This window comes from Lissotriton vulgaris, chromosome 3_1 (assembly GCF_964263255.1).
Source record: "Lissotriton vulgaris chromosome 3_1, aLisVul1.2, whole genome shotgun sequence".
Classification (NCBI taxonomy): domain Eukaryota; kingdom Metazoa; phylum Chordata; class Amphibia; order Caudata; family Salamandridae; genus Lissotriton; species Lissotriton vulgaris.
The window spans coordinates 627,500,606-627,524,699 of NC_141689.1; the positions used below are offsets into that span (position 1 = coordinate 627,500,606).

Here is a 24,094-nt window from a genome sequence, read left to right on the forward strand (position 1 = left end):
ACTCACTTGATAAGGCCCAATCATCTATCAAGCGTAACTTCAATGAGCGCGTTTTCACAGCGGCCGGTCACGGTAAGGGGGGGCTCGGCTGCCAGTTCTACTTTCCCGCCTCCTACAGGAGCCAAAACTCTCAACGAGGAAAATGACAGGACTCCTCCTTCGGCGGGTTCTACCCACCTAGTTGAAGTGCACGGGACAGAGGCTCCAGTAGCAGATCCCAAGGGGGAGGCCCCTCCTCCAACACACATGGTGAGTCTAACCATCATTTTTATCAAGAATTTGAGGCAGCGGGGTCGGCTGGCACAATTTGTAGACACTTGGCGGGTGCTCATGCTCGATATTTTGGGTGCTCCAAACAGTTCAAGGGTTTCACACAGAATTCTATGGTTCACCTTTCCAGCCTGTTCCCCCTCTCGCCTTCTACTTCTCCAAAAAGGAGACTACACTTGTTCAGGTGGAGATTCAGGAACTCCTTGCCAAAGAGGCAATTCGCCTGTCCAACCCCCATCCCTTTGGGTTTTTTAACAATCTGTTTCTGGTAGAGAAGCCGGACAGGATCAACAGCTGATGATCGATCTCCAGGAATTCAATGAGTGGCTGATCTCCCGCCGCTTCAAAATGGAGGGTATCCATATTCTATGGGATCTTCTAAGACCCAGCAACTGGATGGTCAGGCTCTACCTCAAGGATGCTTACTCAAACAATGCTTACCCAACTATCCAGATGCACCAGAGTTACCTCTAATTTCAGTGGCAAGCCTAGACTTTCAAGTTCACCTCTCTGCCTTTCCTTGGCCCCTTGGTGTTCTGCCAAAGTGCTCAAGCCAGTGGTCAATCACTTGAGGGCTTCTGGGATTCACATGATAGTGTACCTGGATGACATGCTCCTCACAGACCAAAATATCCTCATGCACTGTCAGCACACCTGGAGATGGTGGTTAATCTCTTCTAGTCCCTGAGATTCCTTATCAATCAGGAGAAATCAGCTCTCATCCCGTCTCGCACCCTTACTTTTTTAGGATTTGTTTTCAATTCAGTGGAGGTGACTCCTGGTCTTCCTTACTGGAAGATGGCCAAAATGTGCCACGAAGTGCGAAGGACATTATCCAAGCCTCAGACTTCCCTTTGTCAGATCACACAGGCAGTAGGCTTCTTGTCGCCCTCCATTTAGGCCCTTTTCACAGGCCCTATTCACTTTCGACCCCTTCAGAGGCTGAAGGCGTGTCATCTGTGACCAGGTCTTACCTACTCCCAATACGTTCCACTTTCTGAGGAAGCCAAGGAGGAACTCCACTGGTGGCTTTGCCTTATAGAAGTCTGGAACAGGTGTGCCATTTTTGGCTCACAACTGGACCTGGTGATAGAGTTCGATGTCAGCAGTTTAGGTTATGGCGCTCGGTTTGGAGAGCTCACCATAGGTGGCCGAACAGTCCCTACATATCAATTGCCTAGAAATGGCGGCTGGTTTGTTTGCAGAGAAATGCTGCACCAGAGATCAAGTGCAGTGCTATTTTGAAAATGGACAATGTGGTAGCAGTCGGTTAAATCAACCACATAGGAGGTACTCGGTCCCAGGCCCTCTCCGATCTGGTCAAGCGCTTTTGGAAATACTGCCTCAAACAAGGTGTCAGTGACGGTGGAACATCTCCCGGGGACAGAAAACCAAGTCACGGATTGGGAGTCGCAGCACCTCCGGGACACGAGCCCGTGGCGTCTTCTCCTGTCCTTGTTTCAAGCCCTTGCCAACAGATGGTGCCCCTTTATGGTGAACCTATTCACATCCAGATCCAATCACCTGCTTCCCCGCTACTTCAGTTGAAGGCCAGACCCAGGAGCGGTGGCAACATACACCTTCCTGCAGGATAGGTCGAGGGAGCAGGGATAGGCCTGTCACACCCCCCCCCCCCCCCCCACCCCACCCTTGCCATGATAATCAGATTGGCAAAACAAGTCCTCGGGCAAAGGGCAGATCTGGTAGTGGTGATCCCGATGTTAAACTCGTAAAACTGGTTTCCAGTTCACATGGAACTTTCTTGGGATTTCCCAATCCATCCACCCTTATATCCATCTCTCTCAGCGATCCTCAGGGAAATCCATATCCCCTGGTGATGAAGGGCACCATCCAACTCATGGAGTGAGGATTACAGATCTGCATGGCAAGTCCCGGGACTTTCAAGAAGCGCAGCAGACCTCCTTTCGCTGGCATGGGCAGATGATACAGTCAAACCTCACCAATTAGATTGGTCTCACTGTGTGGGCTGGTGTCAGCTACGGAACCTGGATGCCATGGGACTGATGTTGTCCTTATCTTTAACTTCCTGGCATTGTTGGCTTTGGACGGAATGGCATATAGATTGGTCAATAACTTTAGGACCACAATTATTGCAGGACATGCGATAGTCGAAGGCCTACCTGATGGGGAACATATCCTGGTTAAAAATTGCTCAAAGGCACTTGTTTCTCTCTTCCTCCGGAACCAAAGTATTTGGTCCTCTGGGATGGTAATAATGTCCTGAATCTGTTCATCTCGTGGCCCAGAAATAAGTATCTCTCCCGTAAACAGCTGTCGGCGAAGTTGGCCACCATTTTGTGTATGATCTTGTGCAGGAGGGTATTGAATATGTTGGGGCCTTGGGCATCACAGGGAGGAGTTGCCCTCTAGATCACTGCAGTTAAGTAGTCTTGTAAACAGGATTAGAATATTCCATGGTTGGCATCTGTTGAAGTAAAAAAGAGGGTAAGAGACGAGGGACACAGGCGGATGACGGCACTCACTAGTTGCTGATTGGTCACTGGACTTACCTTCTTTAATCTTCATTGTCCCTGGGTTTATGGGAAATGAGGTTTGTTGTTTGATGTGTTTTGACATAGCTACTATCGAAATATTCAAAGAAAGAATTAGCCTAATCCTCGCCTCTGTGTCATTAATGAAATTCAAACTTTCTGTTAAAATAGTTAGAAAATTTGTCTTTACTTGGAGTTTATGATTGCCAGATAACAGCAATATTAGCTATAGCCTGCTATCAGCCCATCCTTTCCCTTTGATTACAGAATGTGTTCCCCATCACAAAAGAGCCACAGAATTGAAATAATTGCCAACAAGGCTGGACAGGCCATATGGAATACAGGAATTGCCTCCAGAAATGCTGCTGACCAAAGGGCACCTCTGAAACGTGGATGTACTGAGGAATCATCCTTTATATAGTCTGCCAAATAGCTCAGAGGAAACACAGATTTTCTTGTAGGTGTGTTTATATTACACCTCACCCTCAAATCCTCATGGAGACAGTCAGAATCACTTGCTGCACTCACCCTGGTGAGGGGGCTGGGTATAAACACATTTGCAGGTGCTACATTTAGCTCCGTCCCTTGCTCATGACTGGAATGCTTTATTGCCACAGTTACCTTCTCTTTAATTGATGACTTTCCTCCGTATCTCTAAAGTTTATCCAGTCCCTGTAACATTTCTTTACCCTAACTTTTGATTGGTAGAGTTGCACCCTTTCGATGCTGATGTCACGGAACTATTTACTTTCTTTTTTCTTGTTTCAGTACTCCACCAGACAGCATGCCCTGCTCTTGCCTCTGCGTATGTTTAGAGTGCATACTTTCTAGATCGCTGAACCATCTCAGTGGAAACCCTCACTTCTTATCCTTCTTCAGACTACTGCATGCATGCTCTCATTGTAGATTCTCCGACTTCATCGTCTCTCCTACTCCTTAGGTGTGAGGGTCTCTGCATGGATGAGTCCAGGGATTAGCTTTTCTCATGTGCCGTATGACAGGCAGTGACTGAAGGCTTTGTGATGCCCTGGAAGTTGTCCCACAGCACTTTCCTGTGCTGTTAGTGTCCTCTTTTTCCCACTCCTCTCTCTCTCTCCTCAGCCACGCTCCATACTGAAGGCTACTAGTGCCGAATGCTTGTGAAATGTGCCAATGCTTGTGAAATGTGCCGCTATTGGCAACGCCAATATCAGTGACTGAACATCTTGAAAGATCTTGAAAGTCTCTTTACTGTTAAAGATGGCTGCCGCGTTCTCTAATGCAACATGTGACACTAGGACTATCTTGAAATACAGAAACAAAGGTTACATAAGCTCAAAGTGGCTGCCATGTTAGGTGATGTAACGTGAAGTGACTCAACACAGCATTCGCAACATGTAATGTAATGTAATGTATAGGCATTTATATAGCGCACTACTTACCCGGAGGGTCCCAAGGCGCTTCGACCGCTGCGAAACCCTTCCTGGCTTCCCTGAGAGATGGTCCCTTAATGGGTATCTCCAGGGTGAGACCAGGCATCCCCGGCGGTCTGGTGGGGCCGTTAGTGAAGATGAGGCAAGCTAATGCCCAGAGTTGCCGAGTGTGATCGCTGATCAGAGTGGGCACCGAGGCGAGAGAATTATCGAGTCAGCTGACCCTGGTCCAGAAACCTGCCGCGCCGGGAATCGAACCCTGGTCCCGGGCCGTCCTCTGCTCTCGGGTCTGCCGCCTCTAACCAGTGAGCCACACTACTTGTGTGGCTCACTGGTGTAACATGGTATAACACTTGAAATTATTAAACAGACATGCGATATATGTTAAAAGCATCTGGTGTGCTATTCCTGGGTTTCTATTCAAATTTTATATGCCTATTTTTTTTATTTGACAAGTGTGTAACAGCTTATACAATAGCATAGCACGCGAGCTGAGATCAATAAAAACACGCAGATTACAATATTCTCTTCAATGCAGTACATTTCATATTACCCAGCGACTTAATGTATTCGGTGAAAAAAAGCGGGCGAATGAGGACGTTTTATTGAAAATAACAGCATTCTGTTAAATGAGGAACGAATTCCCAAACTGTACAATAAAGAGTTCTACAATTTTGAAACAACATGGAGTACTTCTTCCTCAACATCTCCTCAGTTACAAAAGGTTCAAAATAAGAAATCCGTACCTCTCCGAGAGCTTCATAGCGTTTTTGATTCCACCTGTGCAAGTCTTCCCGGAAGTTAAAAACAAACGGCTCCCCAGTTGTGATATGCCTCAGTTGCCCCTCTACAAAATAAGAAACAATGTACAAAGTTATCCTGATGGCGAGTCAGGCAATCCCTCTGTGGAAGTGGAACCCCAAAATTTAAGACAACCCAAAATTCAGATCCTCGCTAGATCAAATAAACCCAATATTAGTTTAGCAAAGTAGTGAATAATAACTTGGACCTCTCAATAACGGAGTTCTATACTGGGGAAAAAGTTAAAGGGTTTTATTACAAAAACTTATACTTAAAGCAGTACAGAGCAATGCAATACAGGCCATGTAGGCTCAAGCACACAATACATAGTCAAAATTATAATTATTTTAAAGTGTCAAATGAACAGCGAAAGCATAAGAGAAACAGACAAAATATCTAGCTATTAGGAAAATCATCAATAATAATCCTCTTAATAAAAGGTAGAGTATCTACCAGAACCGGAAAGTCATCAGAAATAGTTCCCAAAAAATCTGGCTCACCTGCAGTATAAAGGGGTTCTTGTACCCAATTTTTGCATATATAATTACCAAAAACACAGTTTTAGCATGGCATTTACCCATGTAACATTTCATTAGACAAATCAGTGAAATCCACATAGCATTACACATTAGCACTATCCCATTTCCTAAACAAGCATTTACAATGCAACGGTTTAGCCTTTGACAAAGTTAGAGCTATTGGCATTGTAAATGACAAATTGTTTATTTAAGTGTTGGTTTTGAAAACAGATAAATAAATGGCATTGTCATTTACAATGTCAATAGCTTAATCTTTCGCAAATTTCTGACAAGATAGGTCAAATCTGGTTTGGCAGGGTATAAGCCAACTGTTATTATGTTATGTTAGTAACATGTTACTGATTGGGTAATACATTTGATATATATGACTTCAATTGATGTCCTGATGCCTATATGTGTAGACATTTAACTATCTCTCTGTTTCCTTCTCCTCTTTCTTTTATATGTGTGATCTACATGCCTTATTGTTCCCAGGGGTCCACTTTTAGCAGCCTGTGCGAGCTACGGAGGCCGGCATTTATTTGTGATTCAGAGTTCAGCTGTAATAAGTTGCTATAAGAGTTCACTCATGGTATTACAAGTAGCATAACATCAGAAAGCGACACGCTGCTTAAGTAAATGGTACGGTATCTCCAGGCATTAGCATAGACCCCATAATAAAAGATATGAGATAGCAGGAATATAGCGAGTGTTGTTAGCCGGGCTGCCTCTAGGAGCTGGAGGGAATTTTTGAAGCCAGACTCGCACCACATAAGAATGTGCTGACCTGAGTGTTTCGGAAATTAAAGCGCTTCCCGCAGTGCCTGCAGCTTGTATAGGGACAGGGTATGCCCATTCAGTGGTAGGCTTCCCTGCTGAGGGCACCTCTTACAGTGGTGTTTTCTTTTATGTGAATGCGCCGGGACTTTAGCAGTGAGGTCTCTAGCTCTATTCACGGATACCACTTAAATCCACCTCAGCCACTTTTGTCGCTCTCTCATAGGATCACAGATCCACCTCAGCCTCCTCCGTGGCTCTCACACGCTCTCCCAGACGGAGCTTCTAACAGACTTAATAACAGCCCGCTGGCTTTCCCCACAGTAGAGGAGCTGCTCCTGGTAGCACTGAGGTGGCGTAAGGGCCAGAGCTGCCGCCTTTTGAACCGGGGAAATGAAATACCACGATTTTGTAAAGCACACAGCTACCTCCGGAGAGGTGCCCTGGCTCTGGAGGCCCACGGGAAGATTGAGCGAGCTATTGCCCAGAGTCTCACTGGGCTAACCTGTCGTGGGTAGCGGACCCTGAACCCCATGGTCCGGAGTAAGGCACCCTGGCACCCTGGACGCTGCGCTACACCTCTACCATCAGACTCGAGTCTCGGCGTCCGCGCAACATCCTGTGTTCTGGGCAAATCACTTAATCTCCCCGTCCCTACTAAAAAGGAACGTGTCCTTATGTAATGTAACTGGTGCTCGTGTAAAGCGCTCCAATACTTTCGGGTGGGGTTTGCGCTATATAAAACGGCAACAACAAAAAATTATTTCAGTGTACAGCCAAGACTGTGAGAGCCTAACGAGGATAACTCCAAAATCAATTCAGGATAACTCCAAAATCTAAGAGTTGATGGAGGCATAATCGTTGAGGACATATTTGTGATCTGCGACATGCTCCTCCTGCTTAGTTCGCCCATTTGCTGGTTCTGCATCCCTAAAGGGTGGGCTGCTGCTATTGTGAGTTTTGTTGATTGGTCAATACAGACTGTTTAAACTTTTTCAACCTTGTGTCCCTTGCGCTTGTTTAAGTTATATAGGCTTTCCATTTAGAGGCAGTCTCTCTATATGTGACAGACCTACTTGAAATGTCTGAGTAAGGAAGAACAGGCTCATTTGCAATATCACAATATGATAGAACAATTCATTTAGGACCGAGCTCTTGGATCAGAAAGGTTCTGAAATGCGTTACTATGATATGCAATAGGAGCTTCTGTTGGAAAGATAGTTTTTTTCGATTATAAGCTAGAGGAATGACTTATGTTGCCACTTGCCAATATAAACCTATTTTCCTAGCTCCCACATACTTGACTTAGACTTTTAAGCATTTTTGCATAGGTCTTATGTGCAGCCTGACTTTGGCAACGCTGAAAATGTAGGTAACCTTTCATCTGAATTGATTGGCTGGCTGTTGAACGCTCCTTGGGATTAAGAGGTTCTTTTCAAATGAGTATAGTATCCTCTCTATAAGATAACACATTAATGTTTTTTAGGTTTATAAATACTCCCATCCAGCGGGTGCTTTGCAATGGGTCTCGAGATTAAAATACAGATCTGCAACCCTTTCAAGTCTCCTCAAGGCGAGAACAGCCCCACTCAAAGCGACCCTCAACGCAGCAGCGAGACTGGAACAAATCAGTAGACGCTTTGACCACATTACCCCATCACTTAGGTCTATTGACTGGCTCCCTCTTGAGGCCAGAACTCAACTGAAAATTGCTTGCCTCACACACAAAGCCTTACATTTTAATGAACCAAGGTACCTGGCAGAAAAGATTCGAATTTCAGGAAGCAGCCACCCCCCAAAGCGCTAACGCTCTCAGGCTTGAATCACCTAGATTAAGAAAACAAAAATCCCTATACACGCTCTTCTCTGGATCAGCACCAGGATTTGGAACTCCCTACCACCCAAGGTGCGCTCAAACCCATCGACCCACATTTTCAAAAAAGAGGTGAAAAAGATTCTAATGAATATATTCCTATCATGAAATCTCGATTAACCGATCGCTCGGACTCAGTGGGCCCCACAATGACAGTAATATCAGTACAGGGCAGAAGCACATTCTTACCAGGAGATCCCCAAACAAACATTGCCCCCCCAGGTACCTAGAATGGAAAGGATCCAGAGCAAACTCAGAAAAACATCCCGGAGAATCTATAACTGCGCCAATGAATAGTGGACATTCAACATTAACTGTGTTACAACATGCCATATCTTACTTGAGTTTTTAACTTTTGGTTTATGTTCATCAATCATATGCACAGCACTCTGATGCCCTTGGGTCATGTTCGTGCTTTTTAAAACACCCTTAATAAAAATAAAAATTTAAAAATATCTTGGGTTTTCCTTGTCCTAGGTTTATTGTTACTGGAAGCCAGGGTTTAAGAATGCAAATTAAAATGCCTGTCACGAGCACACATGGGGTAGCCCAGTGAAATGTAGTTTAAGTAATGTTTGGAGATAGAAACAGCTCATGCCCCTCATAACATTTGTAGATTCGAGCCTGCTGATAAAAAAAATTAACACGTTTTAAAAGGCAAATGAGAATCAATTCGCCATCATTAGCACACTGTCAGAACTAAAGCCAGAAGCTCAACTACAGCCCCGTAGCTGAACTTTGCTTCATGCAAAATCATACTGCTCTCATGAGATAAACATGTGAACAGCAGTCTCAGGAATCGCTAGCAAGTAGTCACGCAATTCGTTCTGTGAAGTCTTAGCAATCCAAACAAAAGCATGCATTAGAGCTGTGTTTGACTATATACTGAACTCTCTTCTTTTGATGTGGCCCTTCCACTTGCTCAATGTAAAGCCTTTTTCGTAGAAGACTAGATGAATATTCTAAGGGCAGAGAACTAGTGCTTGACCATTCATTACATAACGGGAGTTAATCTCAACACTAACATGGGAGGCAAAAATAATCATGCTACAACGCTTTAAGTATCAGAAAAAGAATGAGAAAATACCCTGCGGTGCAATTCTTAATTGCAAGGTGTTAACTAGGTGATAATGTCTGATCGGCGTGAATTAATGGAAAACTATGGCTGGGAAACCACATTGGAGCAAACCAAATCCTGGAAAACCAATTTTAGGATAGAACATTTTAAGGAAATACAAACAATCTAAAATTCTATGGGTTCTAGGGTGGGTAATGTTTAGGGTGATAAGAGGGTTTTAGCTGGTCAGGACTATTTGGAGCTCGGACTTGGAAAGAGGTTTTTGGGGTCAGAGAACGGTGGAGTGCAGGGGTGTTGAGGACTTTTTAGGTTTCACAAAGGAATGCTGCTTAGGTGTGTAGAGTGTTTTAAGGTTTCAGGGATGGGTGGAGTGTAAGGGTGATGAGGGGTTTCAGGGTTCATGGATGGGCAGAGTTTAGGGTGGTAAGGGGTTTTAAAGATTCAGGGGTATGTGGAGTTTAGATGTAGAAATAGGTTTTTAGGGTTCAGAGAGGAGTAGTTTAGGGTGATGAGGATTTCTCATGGATCATGGATGGCTTATGTTCAATGGCGGTAAGGGGGTTTTAGCGATGGGAGTAGTTTGGGTGAGCTGAGGTGTTTTAAAGGGGTATGGGATGGATGGGGTTGAGGGGTAGAAAAAGGTGTTTAAGGTTCAGGAATGGGCGAGTTAGGGGTAGCGAGTGATTTTATTATTCAAATATGAGGGATTTTTGGGGTAGCAAGGGCTTTTAGGTTTCAGGGAATAGTGTAGTTTAGGTGTGGTGAGAATTTACAGACAGAATTTTCTGACTGTTTCAATCGGAACAATAGGCAGTTTGGGTAAAAAAGCTCATATGATAAAAATGTAACAAGAAATAAATCTGATTATTTGATTATGTTCTTTAAATCCTGTAATTGATGTAACACTTACTTTCATTAAAAGCATATTCAAATCCTTCAAGAGTATCAGGAAAGTCTAGCGGGGGCTCATCTTTTTTCATCAGTTCATCCAGGTCTATCCGAGATAATAAATCTAACAGAAAAAAAGATCAGAAACATTAGTATGAAATTAAGCCATAAAAGAAAACAAATCATAAAAAGGAAGAGTAACTTGTCAAACTTTAAACCACACAATATTGATACCACTTTGCTCAGTAATATTTCTAAGACTCATAAGCATTTTAAAATATATATATATTTTTTAAAATAAAGTTTGATTGCTGGTGGCACTAATCTAGGCAGGTAAGTGCAGCAGGGTGGGCCTACAAATTCTCAAGTTGACCCCTACATGAGGGGGTCTGGGACTACCATACCTCATGTATACACTAAGGGGTAACTGTTTCTCAAGTCTCAGATAGGTAGCAACTAAATTATGGTTAGTAATTGGTAAAAGTGTTGAGTGGTCAGACTCACGGTAGGTTGGGTCTAGGAATTATGAAGGGGGAATCCCTCCTTTATGAGATAGTGCCCTCAACACACCCTTGCGAGTATTGGGCATTGCTCATCGTGGGGGTGGTGATGCAGTCCCCCACGGGCCCCGCGAGAAGGCTCTTTAACAGAGATCTTTTGTGGAACGCGCAGTTGTGCATGAAGGTGTGTGGGCCTAGGAAGGTTGGTCAGTGGGTGAGTTAAAATTACGAGGAAGTGCAGACTTAGGGGACACTATGCCAGGATGTGTAACACCACTGGCCGTTCAAGAGTGGCGGTTGCCGAAGGATCAAGTTCAGATGGGGAGGAAGATGAGCGTGTTTTGATGGTCATACCTGGTAACACACAGAAAGCGCCCTAAAGCTGAGTTTATCATTAAGAGCAAACAGGTGGAACTAATGGTGGACTGTGGGTCATTTTACACCATTGTGCCCAAGTGGATGTGGGAAAAAGAGTGGCCTGAGGTTGAACTAGAAGCGAAGGACATTGATCCTAGAGGTTATCAGGGAAAGAGGATTGACGTTCTTGGTTTCTTCAAAGCACCCATTATCTTTAAGTCTTGATGTACTGTTGGCAAAGTTTATGTGGCAGAAGATGGACCGCCCATACTAGGGTGGGGACACCAATTTGACTTGCACATAATCATAGACCCGCAATCTGAAGGGCAGGTCCTCAGCTTGAATGACATGTCTACCGACGAGATTTTGAGAGAAATGGATTATGTTTTCACTAAGGAGCTCTGCGAACTCGAAGGTTACACGCACAAAATTGTTTTGAAGAAAGGCACCATCCCTGTCAAGCACACACTCAGAAGAGTGCCGCAGGTGGTGCAGGACGAGGTGAAAGAAATGTTAATCCAAATGCAGCATGATGATGTAATTGAACCTGTGGAGGTCCCTGAGTGGGTCTCTTCAGTGTTCATCAGTAAGTAGAGTGATGGGAAGTTGTGACTGTGTGTGGACTTGCGCAGTCTAAACCAGCATATTGTAACCAACACCTTTCCCCTCCCCAATATTAACGAATTGTTGTTGTTACTTGGTGGCGTAAGTACTTTTCAAATCTTGACTTGAAAAGTGCTTACCACCAGATCAAACTAGATGAAGAGAGCAAAAACCTCACATCGTTAATATTACTATTGAGGGCACTTTTAGATTCAGGAGACTACCTTTTGGGTTGTCTTCTGCAGCCAGCGTCTTTCAACGCATAATGTCAGAAGTGTTGAAGGGCGTACCAAAGGTAAAACATTTCCAAGATGACATCCTTGTGCTTGGGGAGTCCATTGATGAACACAACAAATGTCTTAGAGATGTACTAGGTCGATTGAAGGATGCTGGTCTTACTCTAAGGAAAGAGAAACTTAAGTTTCTTGTGGAGGAGATACAGTATCTGGGTCATACCATATCTGGTAATGGGTCAGACCTAAAATTGAGCTGATTGAGTTTATACGCAATGCTCCTGTGCCCAGTGATAAGGACAAACTGAGGTCCTTCTTGGGCCTAAATGAATATTATGCTAAATTTGTACATTCTTTTGCAACCATAACTGAGGCATTAAGAACCTTGTTGAGGAAGGGGTGTTATTTTACATGGGGTAACGAACAGCAGACCGCATTTGAGCTCATAAAGGAGATTTCTGGAGCTTGTGTTTTGTCTCCCTTTAACACTAAACTCACTACTTACCTCACAGTTGACGCAAGTGCCTGCGGGTTAGGGGCTGTCCTGTCTCAAAACTTCAAGGGGCAAGAGAGAACAGTTGCATTTGCTTAACAGACCTTGACAGAAAGCAAATGCAAATGTTTGGTAATAGAGCGGGAAGCGCTCACTGCAGCTTGGGCAGTGGAACACTTCAGAACCTTCTTGTGGGGTATTGAATTTTGCATCCGTACTGACCACAAGACTTTCGTCAAGGTCCTGAACCCTGGGGGTGCCGGAAAGGGTTTGGCAAGATTAGCAAGATTGGCATCCCGATTGCAGGAATACAGGCCCTAGGTGACACACATACCTGGATGGCGCAATGCACAAGCGGACTGCTTGTCAAGATTGTCCCTTTGCAAAACTAAACGTGAGAGTGAGAAGAAAGATTGGGAGCTAGACGGGGCTGTAGCGTCCTTATGTGATGTGGCAAGTAGCGTGGGTGGCGCAGTGACTGCAGAGGAATGGAACTCAGGAATGGAGCAAGAGTCGTTCTTAAGGAGGTGGAGCGCATGTTGGTCTTCGGAACAAGAAGAGAAAGTGCTGTTGGGCCTAGTGAGAGACCTTATGTCAAACTTCTTGATGAACTCAGTATGAGCAAGTCCAAGGTGCTTATGAGGGGCGATAAATGTATCCCTCCCTGTGCCATCAGGAGGAAAATCATTGCGTTGGGCCATGAAGGTCATACAAGAAACAGGTCAGAGAAAACGTCTGGTGGCCCGGTATGGATGAAAAGATCAATGAGTGGGTTGTTAAATGCGAGGTGTGTGTGCAGAGCGAAAAGAGGCTTAAGACTGGTTCCAGGCCAATGATGGCCATATTGAAGATCCAGGTTCTGCTTGGGATACGGTTTGTCTGGACTTTATTGCTCCTATGCGGGGTGTAGAGGAGCACTTGAAAAATGCTTTGGTAATGATGAACGTACACTCAAAATGGTTCATAGTGCAGTTCATGTCTGTGATTACAACCCAAAGCACAATAGAGAAACTTAAGACAGGAGGAAGGAAGTCCTCGTGTCCTTGTCACGAATAATGGGACTCAACTTGTTTCTAAAGAAATGAGAAATTTCCTGGACAAGTGCGGTATCACACATCACCACACTAGTCTGTACAACCCACAGGCTAATGGTATGGTTGAGCGGGCCAATCGCCTGGTCAAGGGTACCCTTTCCATGGCTGTTCAGAATCTTAAGGATATGTGTGGTTTGGTGAATGAAATGGTGTGGGCGCACAGGACGATAGTGCACAGCGTAACTGGGGTCTCCCCTTTTGAGAAAATGAGGGGGTGGGAACCAAGCTCTTACCTGCTTGGCTTATGTCACCCATTCCACCCGTGGAGCGAGAAAAAGGCCGCAACGATCACACTTCAGGTATCCGTGTGGGTGACTTAGTTAAAATCAGACATGGCAGGACCGTACGTGGACTGGCAAAATTTTGGGGGCCATTCAAGGTATAGCAAGTTTTTCATAACTATTTTGTTGTTGAGAATGGCAACAAATGGAACAAGCGTAAGGTTGCTTTGTACCGCAAAGGTGGAGACACTACTCTTAAAGCAGACGGGACAACAAAGAAAAAATCTGAAACACAACCTAACGAGATTTGGCTTTTGAGTGATGTGGGAGGTGACACTAACGGAGGGAGCGGAGGGAGTGATGATGCTCGGGGACCCAGCACAAGTACTGCGCCCTATGCTACGCAGAGGACCTCTGCACCTTCCACAGCATCATCCTTTAGGGGAGAGTCCTCTCAGCCATTCCGTGAGCGCAGACCTCCCAGCTATTTGGCTGACTATGTACTTACCTGATTACCTGTTTCTCACCCTTCTCTGCCTCTCATCCCATTCCCCTTGTTTCTTTCTTTCTTTCTTTCTCTTCTAGGGTGAAGGGAGGGGTGTGTGTAGTGATGTGATATTTACCTTTTTGGACTTGGCTGCATCCGTCCTTTGTGCTCCATTTGGAATGTTCATTCCTCAAGGTTCCTTGAGCGTCCGTTGGTTCTGGCTGGTGTCACTGCATGACGCTCGCTCGTTGCTCTATAGAAACAGCTTGGATTCAAATAAACATCTGTTCTTGCTCACTGCGAGTGTCCGCTGTCATTACTACAATACCCAAGTTTGCAAACCTCAGCCGCAAGCTCTCCGTGGCCAAGTGGAGGGAGGGCTTAGTTACTTACCTGTAATCCAAGTTCTCATCCAGGGGTATACTCATCAAAGTCATAATCTATGAACAATCCCCGCCTATGTGCGGGATCCCGGAGCATATAGAAAATACATATAAATATAAGTACTCTCCCAAACCCTAAGGAAGAAAGAGAGCAGTAAACATTCGCATACAACAATGCTTTATTGCCATAGGAAAACCGGTAATTGCAGGTATTTGCCAGTAGGCTGCAGTAGAGTATAAAGAAACAAAGAAAGACTGACACCTTACCTTTAAGGCATTTTGTAGGGGTACCGTGCCTTTAAGACCTGAAGGCGACACCCTGCTCCCATGATGCACCACAGGTGGCAGCTGGGACAGTTCTTTTTGGAGCTGCATGACACCTGAGTAAATCCATAGAGAAAAAACTTTTCATAATCTTATAATCATGCTCGGCCGGGGAGGTGGGCGGGAGCTTATGACTTTGATGAGTATACCCCTGGATGAGAACTAGGATTACAGGTAAGTAACTAATCCTTCTCATCCAGGGGATACTCATCAATAGTCATAATCTATTAATAGATTAGCAAGCTCATACGTAAAGTCTCGCGGACGAGCAAACAAGTATTCATATAGACATGAATAAACTTCACATCTTACATACAATCATGCAAATAAATTTCTCAAAGAGGCCTGTCCCACTTGGGCATCGGCCTGTGTATCTAAATCTAGGCAAGAATGGCGGGTAAAGGTATGCACCAAACGCCATGTAGCTGCCTTGCAAATTTCAGAGATTGGAACATTACGAAGGAGAGCCATAGTAGAAGCTTTCCCTCTAGTGGAGGGTGCATGAGGTCTACCATGTAAAGCCTTGTTAGCTAATTGGTAAGACAGAGCTATACAGGAAACTATCCAGCGTGAAATGGATCTTTTCGAGGCTGACAGACCAGTATTAGTGGTTCCATAATAACAAAAAGCCGGTCAGACTTCCTAAGTGGAAGGGTTTTAGCCAGGTAAAATTTCAGAACCCTCCGGAGATCTAGAGAGTGTAAAGACCTCTCCGGGGGAGTGGAAGGTTGAGGAAAGAAGGTAGGCAGGGTGATAGACTGATTGATATGAAAGTCTGAGACTACCTTAGGCAGAAAACCTGGGTGTGTCCTCAGTACCACCCTGTTGGCGTGAAACACTGTGTAAGGTTCCTTACAACACAGGGCCTGGATTTCACTAACCCTACGGGCAGAGTTAATCGCCACAAAAAGCGGCTTTCCAGGTCAAGTGCTGCAAAGAAGCCTTGTGTATAGGCTCGAAAGGAGCACCCATCAGCTTAGTAAGTACAATGTTAAGCTCTCAGGGAGGGGAGGGGGACCTCGCTGGTGGAAACACTTTCTTAAGCCCCCTTAACCACAATCATAAGGAAGAATGATGTCTGAGAAGGTGACTTCATATAGGCTGTGATTGCCGCTAAGTGAACTCTGATGAAGGGGTACTTGAGGCCTGACTTTGCTAAATGCATCAGATATGGTAGAATCACCTACTCCTGACCATGGATAGGGTCAAGAGGGTTGTCAAGACACCAGGGGCCAGATGTAGGTTGCCAATTACCGGTCGGTAACGGCCGATTTCGGCCGTTACTGACCGGTAATTGGTTTTTGATATGTAGGAGCCATTATTTTACAGAATCGGTAAATTTACCGATTCTGTAAAATACCGAATCGATAATTTTACCGATTCGGTAAAACCCAGATGTAGGTAGCACTGTTGACAGTGCTACAGGCCTTCAGAATTCGGTATTTTACCACCCAATCCAATTGGGTGGTAAAATACTGAATTCAGGTGTACATGCACATCTGTGCATATACAACTGTGCCATGTGACACACAGACATGCCCTTGGGGCATGTATGTGTGCCACATGGCACACAAGACTGTACTTGGGGTGCCTCAGGGTGTCAAAGTGACACCCCCTGCACCCTTGCAGGATTCGGTATTTACAGATTCGGTAAATACCGAATCGGTATTTCCCATTGATTCCTATTGGAATCAATGGGCAACACCGATTCGGTATTTACCGAATCGGTAAATACCGAATGATACAGATTCGGTTATTCTCAAATTAGAATTACCTACATCTGCCCCCTTCCGATTTACCGACTCTTCAATACCGAATCGGTATGATTCGGTATTTAAGAGTCGGTAAATCGGAATTACCTACATCTGGCCCCATATGAAGAATCTCTTCCACTTGAAAGCATATGACTTCCTAGTGGAGGGTCTCTTGGCTTCTTTGAGAATGTTCATGCAGTCTTCTGGACGGTCTAGGTGTCCATACTGGGTGACCTCTGGAGCCATGCCGTCAAGCGAAGGGAAGGAAGGTTGGGGTGAAACACCTTCCCCTGGTCCTTGGTCAACAAGTCTGGACGGCAAGGAAGTAGCCGGTGCAGGACTTCCGACAGTTGGAGGAGATCTGGGTACCACCTCTGGCGTGGCCACTCCGGCGCTATCAGGATCATCCAGGTGTTGGTCCTGTAGAATTTCTGAATTACTGCCGGGATCAGAGGCAGGGGAGGAAAGGCGTACAGCAATGTCTGCGGCCAGCTGATCAAAAGAGCGTTCCCCCGTGAGCCCTGTTGGGGGAACCTGGACGCGAAGACGAGGCATTTTGCGTTTGCCGCGTCTGCGAACAGGTCTATGTCCGGTATGCCCCATTTCTGAAATACCTCATGTGCGACCTCTTCGTTGAGCACCCAATCGTGCGCTTCTACGAAGTCTCTGCTTAGGCAGTCCGCTTGGGTATTTTGGTTACCTGGTAGATGAACTGCCACAATGGATAGACCTCTTGCCAGGAGCAAGTGCCAGATGGCTTGCGCTTCCAGGGATAAGACTCTTGACCTGGTGCCTCCCTGCTTGTTCAGGTAGAACATAGTTGTCATGTTGTCTGTCTGAACTTGGATGTAGTTGGTGCCCAGAGAAGGATAAAGAGATTTTAGCGCCAGATGAACTGCTCGAAGCTCTAGGAAATTGATGTGGTAGCTTCGCTCTACTTCGGACAAGAGACCTTGGACCTGAAGCTGGTCCAAATGAGCGCCCCAGCCTTGAAGAGAGGCATCCGTAACCACTGACTGAGATGGAGGAGGGCGATGGAATGGAACTCCCCGGAGGAGATTGGAACGTTTCATCCACCATCTGATTGAGTCTCTGGCATCTTGTTGAAGAGAGACACGGTCCTCCCAGTGACCTAACCTCTGACACCATTGGTCCTCGAGAGCCTGCTGCAGAGGTCTCATGTGAAGGCTTGCATTGGGCACGATGTAGATGCACGAGGCCATGGACCCCAGGAGAGAGGACATTTGCCTGGCTGTGGGGCTGTGATTGTCCAGTAGAAGACGACACTTCAGGAGCATGGATGACAACCTCTCCTCCGAAGGACACACGCTTGCCTGCATGGAGTCCAGGGAAGCGCCCAGGTAATGAATCCGTTGGGAAGGGTTGAGAACTGACTTTTTGAAGTTGACCTGCAACCCCAATGAGTTCATTAGGTTGAGACAGAACGAAAGATGGGTCTGAAGCAGAGCCGGAGTGGAGCTTTTCAGCAGCCAATCATCTAGATAGGGATAGACGAAGATCTTCCGCCTGCGGAGAAAAGCAGCCACCACCGCCATGCACTTGGAGAATGTCCGTGGTGCGGATTTTAGGCCAAACGGCTTGCCCTGATCGATGGGAGCTGAGTGACGCTGGTCTGGGACCCGCACAGCAGTGAGCCCTAACGCAGAGCAGAAGGACCTGGCCTGTCTGAAATCAGAGGGGAGGCGCTGCGCAGTCCAGCGGAGTCGTCGTGGTGGCGGTGAGTGGAGTTTGCCCAGAGAATTAGTGCCTCGGGGGCCGGATCGGGCCCCGGTGGGGAGGAGAGGCGGTGCCCAACTCAGACGGGGACTACAAGTTGTGGGCCCCCCAGTGTGGCCCTAAAATAGCCATCGATGGCTCTCGGTGAGAGCGTGCCCTACACAGTGGTCCAGCACGCCAGGAACCATGTGTGATTGAGGACGGGGGCCAGTGGCTGTGAGTGTGGCCCCAGAGGTTGGTGACCCGTTGTGGACAGTTACAAGCCATACCCCGGACTGCCGCGCCTGGCCCTCGAGGCGCGTCCCGGTACTCGGGGGTTCCACTGTCCGAGACGTCCTTGGGTATCGCATTTGCCTGGGCTCCCCACTGGAGCTGTGGATGGGACGCCGACCGCACTAAATAGAAAGAGAAGCACCGGGGGCCAGTGTTGTGAGAGACTGGCGGGATCATCGCGACAGTGGTGAGTTGAGGCTGCCTGCTGCGGGGCGACTCGGAGGTCGGGTCGGGCCGGGCCCCGGCGGAGGGGAACTAGCGGCTCTCCGAGCCAGTGGAGGCGGTGTGCGAGGTGTACATTGGAGCTGCCTGGACATTGTTGGCTGTCGGCCCCCGTGGAGCGCACTTGCTAGTGGCCCTGTGGGACTAAGGAGAGACTTTGTGGTGTTGGGTGCGGCCCCTGAGCTTCCACTCTGCGTTGGGCGGAGGTCTGCTTACATATGGCCTACACAGCTTGCCCAGGACTGTGAACATACCTGCATAAGGAGTTACTACTGCTGAGGACGCGGAGAGATGACGTGGGGTGGGGCCGGGGGTGGCCAGGGCAAGCAGGGGCCAATGGAAAAGTTCACTGGAGCTGCGGGCCCTGGGGGATCCAAGGCGCCGGCAAGTGACAATGTGGCGCTGCTGGCGGCCATCACTCAGTCGAGGGACATGCTGGACGCCAAAATAGGTGCGGTAAGTGCCGATGTCACCCTTCTCCGCCAGGACCTGCTGTTATATTCTGACTTCTTGGTATTTCCCTTTTAAACTAACCTTGTATATATTTCCCTTTTATGTTGCACATGCACACCATGCAAGTGGTTCCATTTAGAATTGTTATGATCTGAAAAGAGATACTGGGATTACTAACTTGATGGTTGGAAGTACTGTGCTGCAGCTGAATAAATCCTGGACTTATATATATATCTTGGATTTCTCTTTATTTACTACAAAATTGGCGACGAGGGTGACCAGTACCTACTACTTCTACATCAGCAGCACAGGTGTGGTACAAAACTGGAATTTTGGGAAATTTTTGAGCTATTTACCCATTTCCAGAAGCTTTTGGATTCAAGATTTATTTTCCAAAAGTACTTTGTTTTTTCCTCCAGAAACCATCGCTTCAAGTGTGATCTGGAGTGTGACTTATAAAACTACCTGGTAAAGATTCAACAAAGGATTCGTTTTGCTACTTCTTCTATGTGGATTTATCTCAAGGAATTACAATTTACTACAAGCCTCCAGATTTCCTGACATTTTACAAAAATTGCGTTGTTTTGGAACGGTTCCTGGATAATCCTGCAGATTTTACTAACTAATACTCTATTTTTAAGAGTGTTTACCTTCAAAAACAAACTCTTTGTTTGCAGCTCGCATGCGCCGACAGAAAAGCTGTATCCAAGGTAACGCATGCGCTGTAATACAAGCTGTTTCTATGGCAACGAAAGAAGCTACACGCAACGCATGACGTAATGCGCAATGCGTCAGTAGCGGCCATATTTGTTTACTTTGTTTTGGTCTACCGGCGTGTGTTACGAAGAACGAACATTGATTACCAACGAAAGCTGAAGGTATTTCAAATCAAAACTTAACGCTACGACCAAGCGCTTATGAAGAGCGGGTTTTGAGTTACAACGCATTTAAAGGTACTTGGAAAACGTGTTTGCATGAAGCTGTTAGCAACGCGTGTGAAACTGATTTAAACAACGTAACCATTATTTCAGACTGAGTTCAAGGAAATTACCACAGGTCACAAGCTTGAATCCTACGCTGATGATCTTTTCAAGCTCGCTGATGTACACAGCCTGTGTACTCATTAACTTATTTGTCATTAAGTTGTAGCAGTTGTGCAACTTAGTTCTTAGTGCATTACCATTATTCATATTGCTATATTGCTATTATTTTTTTTTTGTTTTTGTTGTTCATTGCTGTGATACTTGCATTTATTAATTAACATGCAGTTCGATCCTCCTTCAAAGTTTTTACAAAACAAGGGTGATCCTCCAATTCCGTGGAACAGATGGAAGGAGGAGTTTATGACTTATTTAAAAGCTATTGATGGAGAAAGGATGGGAAATGAAAGGAAGAAAAACATTTTTTTACATTGTTTGGGATCTGAGGGACAAGCTATTTTCAGAAATTTACCAGCTATTCCTTGTGATAATGGGGTTTTTGATGAAGCTATGCTTCGTGTAGAAACACGCTTTAAACCCACCACTAGTCTAGCCTTAAACCGGTACAAGTTTTACACCAGAACGCAAAAAGAAAATGAATCTTTTGATGATTTTTTAACAGGTTTAAGAGCTCTAGTGATGCCATGTAATTTTGGTGATATGACGGATGAGATGCTTAGAGATAATATTATTGTAAATGTTAAGTGCAAGAAAACACAAGAACAATTGTGGATTGTAGGCAACCCAACTTTGTTGGAGTGTATCTCTACTGCTAAGGCTTTTGAACAGTCTAACAAGTGGATGAAGACAATAGAGGAGACGAGTAATAAGAGTAGTAAGAGTAATAAGTTAACTGAAGAAGTGTGTGCAATGAACAATGTTGCAAGAGGTTCCCCAAGTCATAAGTTTGGACCACGTAGCCGCATCGTATGTTTTAGATGTGGGAGTTACAATCATGTTGCTACGTTTAAATTTTGCCCTGCTTTAGGCAAGGAGTGCAACAAGTGTGGAAAAATAGGTCATTTTTCCAACTCATGTAGAGAAGACAAAAAGAAAGGTGGGGATAAAGGAAATTATTTCAAGAAAAAGGAAGTTTCTTGTGTGAGAGATGAAACAGACTATGATTCAAGTCTGGTTAGATATGAACATGCTGTGTCTGATGAATCTAACAGAGTAAGTGGGATGATTGTGTCCATTATAAGTATAAGTTTGCTTGAGGAGGATTATTTGGAGTCTCCAAAATGTGTTGTTAGGTTTAAAGGAGTAGAGTTAGAGTTGATGGCTGATTCTGGGTCTCCTTGGACCATTATAACTGAAAAGTATTTTGATGAAATGTACAAGAACATAATTTCTAAAAGTGAGTTGTGCCCTCCCGACATTATGGCAAAAGGTTTCAACGAATCCAGTATTGATTTTATAGGATACATTGCCTCCATGATTTATTTTAAAGATCAATCTGCATATATCAAACTGTATGTGGCTGTGAAGGGAGTGAATGTTTTGGGGTGGCGGGATCAATTCAGACTTCACATTACATTGAATCCACGCAACAAAGATCCTGTCATGGTGTCATATGATAGTGATATGTCAGAAGATAGTATCAGGTCAGTAGAAGAGAATAATGTTTGGAAGATTTTGTCGGATGAGTTTCCTAGTGTGTTTTCTGACAAATTAGGAAAATTAAGTGGTTTCACTCATGTCATCAAGCTTAAACAACGAGCTATGCCGGTTGTACAAAAACTTAGGCCGGTACCACTTAATGTTAGAGAAGAATTAAGCGACGCACTTAATGACATGTTAAAAAATGATGTCATAGAAGAAATTGAGTCATCCGAATGGGTTTCGCCAATGGTTTTGGCACGCAAACCTGACAAATCTTTGAGGTTGTGCATAGATTTGAGAGCGCTCAATGCAAACATAGTGGTAGACTGTCACCCCCTGCCCAATATCAACGAAGTTGTGAGTATGCTGGGAGGTGGTATTATATTCTCCACGTTGGACTTGAGATCGGCGTATCATCAGGTTATGTTAGCAGAGGAGTCACGCCATCTCACTGCTTTTATCACACCCCAGGGTTTGTTCCAGTTTAAACGTATGCCGTTCGGTTTGGCGTCGGCAGCCTCTGTTTTTCAGAGATCTATGTATCATATATTTAAGGACATGAGTGAGTACGTGAAGTGCTTCCAAGATGATATTTTGGTTTTCTCCAAAAATGATGAGACACACATGGAGCATCTGAGGAATGTATGCAAGATGTTAGATAGGTTTGGACTTACTATTAAGAGTAAGAAGTGTAAGTTGTTTCAAAAAACTATAGAATATTTGGGACACACCATCTCTGGTAATGGTGTTGCTCCAAAAAAATCTTTGGTAGACGCTATTTTAAAGGCTCCTGCACCAGATTGTAAGGACAAGTTGTTGTCGTTCCTAGGACTGTGTGAATATTACAGTAAGTTTATTGCAAACTTTGCGACCAAGATGGAGCCGTTAAGGGAGTTAACGAGGAAGGAGGTAGAGTTTTTGTGGGGTGCTAAACAGCAAGATGCTTTCGAAAGTGTCAAACTCGATATGGTGTCTGCACCTACCTTAAGGCCTTTTTGTTTGAATAAACTTTGCATTTTGACAGTGGATGCCAGCCTTTATGGGTTAGGTTGTGTACTTTCACAACGTTCTGGGAAGGAAGATTGGAACGTTGCGTTTGCATCTAGATCGTTGAATCAAACTGAAAGACGGTATGCTGTCATAGAAAAGGAATTGTTAGGATGTGTATGGGGCGTTGAGCATTTCCGTAATTATATTTGGGGTGCAAGATTCCTCATACGCACTGATCACAAACCATTGGTGAGCATTCTCTCACCTGGTGGAGGGTTAAATGCCACAGCTCGCATTGCAAGATTGATGTCACGTCTGCAAGAATATAGTTTTGACATTGAATATGTACCTGGGAAGCTAAATGTAACTGCAGACTGTTTGTCTAGATTGCCATGTACAAGCTCTGGAGATGAAGAGGATACAGAGGTGGTAACAAGTGTTTCTGAAATGTTTTCAGAAAAATACAAAGTGATATCGGAGGATATGTGGAAGAGGGGTATGGATGAGGATGATTTGCTATGTAAGGTCAGAGACTATGTGAAGTTAGGATGGCCTTCCAAAGAACGTATTCCTGCTGAGATCACACCATTCTACAACGTTGCTGATGAGTTGGCCATTGAAGGAGAGCTTTTGTTCAGAGCTGGGAAATGTATTCCACCGTTGGCTATAAGAAGTGTGATTCTACAAATGAGTCATGAATGTCATATGGGAATGTCTTCTATGAAAAGACTCATTAGGTCCAACTTCTGGTGGCCAGGGGTTGATAGAGTAGTGGATAAGTACGTCAGGGAATGTCCTGAGTGCATTGAGAGTGATAAATCGTGTAAGTGTGATCCTGCACCTTTAGTTCCTGTAAAGTGGCCAGATCATCCGTGGCAGAAGTTAGGGATTGATATAGCTGGTCCTTTCAATTTCTTACCACAGGAATGTAGGTTTGCCATTGTTGCTGTGGACTATCATTCAAAGTGGCCTGAGGTCAAACTAGTGCCTCACCCAAATACTGAAAGTGTTATTTTTTTTTTTAAAAGAGATTTTTTCCAGAGAAGGTTCTCCGGAGTGTATTGTATCAGATAATGGGGTACAGTTCAAGTCCTCACTTATGTCAGAGTTTTTGAATACGTATGGCATTAAGCATTGTACCACAGCTCTCTATGAACCACAAGGTAATGGACTAGTGGAGAGATATAATAGAGTCCTCAAGGAAGATTTGATTTGGGCTCGCAAATCAGGAGGTCTGTGGAAAGATAAGTTGAGAGAG

General features: G+C 45.0%; 1 protein-coding gene across 2 annotated transcripts in view; it reads right to left on the bottom strand.

Annotated features, from left to right (window-relative positions):
- ARB2A (ARB2 cotranscriptional regulator A) overlaps nucleotides 1-24,094 on the bottom strand; it is a 1,549,567-nt gene that overhangs the window by 1,367,817 nt on the left and 157,656 nt on the right. For both annotated transcript variants that reach the window (XM_086960917.1, XM_086960918.1), the window contains exons 4-5: nucleotides 10,153-10,254; nucleotides 4,942-5,042 (exon numbers count right to left, since the gene is read on the bottom strand). In XM_086960917.1, coding sequence (XP_086817043.1) covers nucleotides 4,942-5,042; nucleotides 10,153-10,254 — 203 coding nt within the window. The remainder of the gene's footprint in view (nucleotides 1-4,941; nucleotides 5,043-10,152; nucleotides 10,255-24,094) is intronic.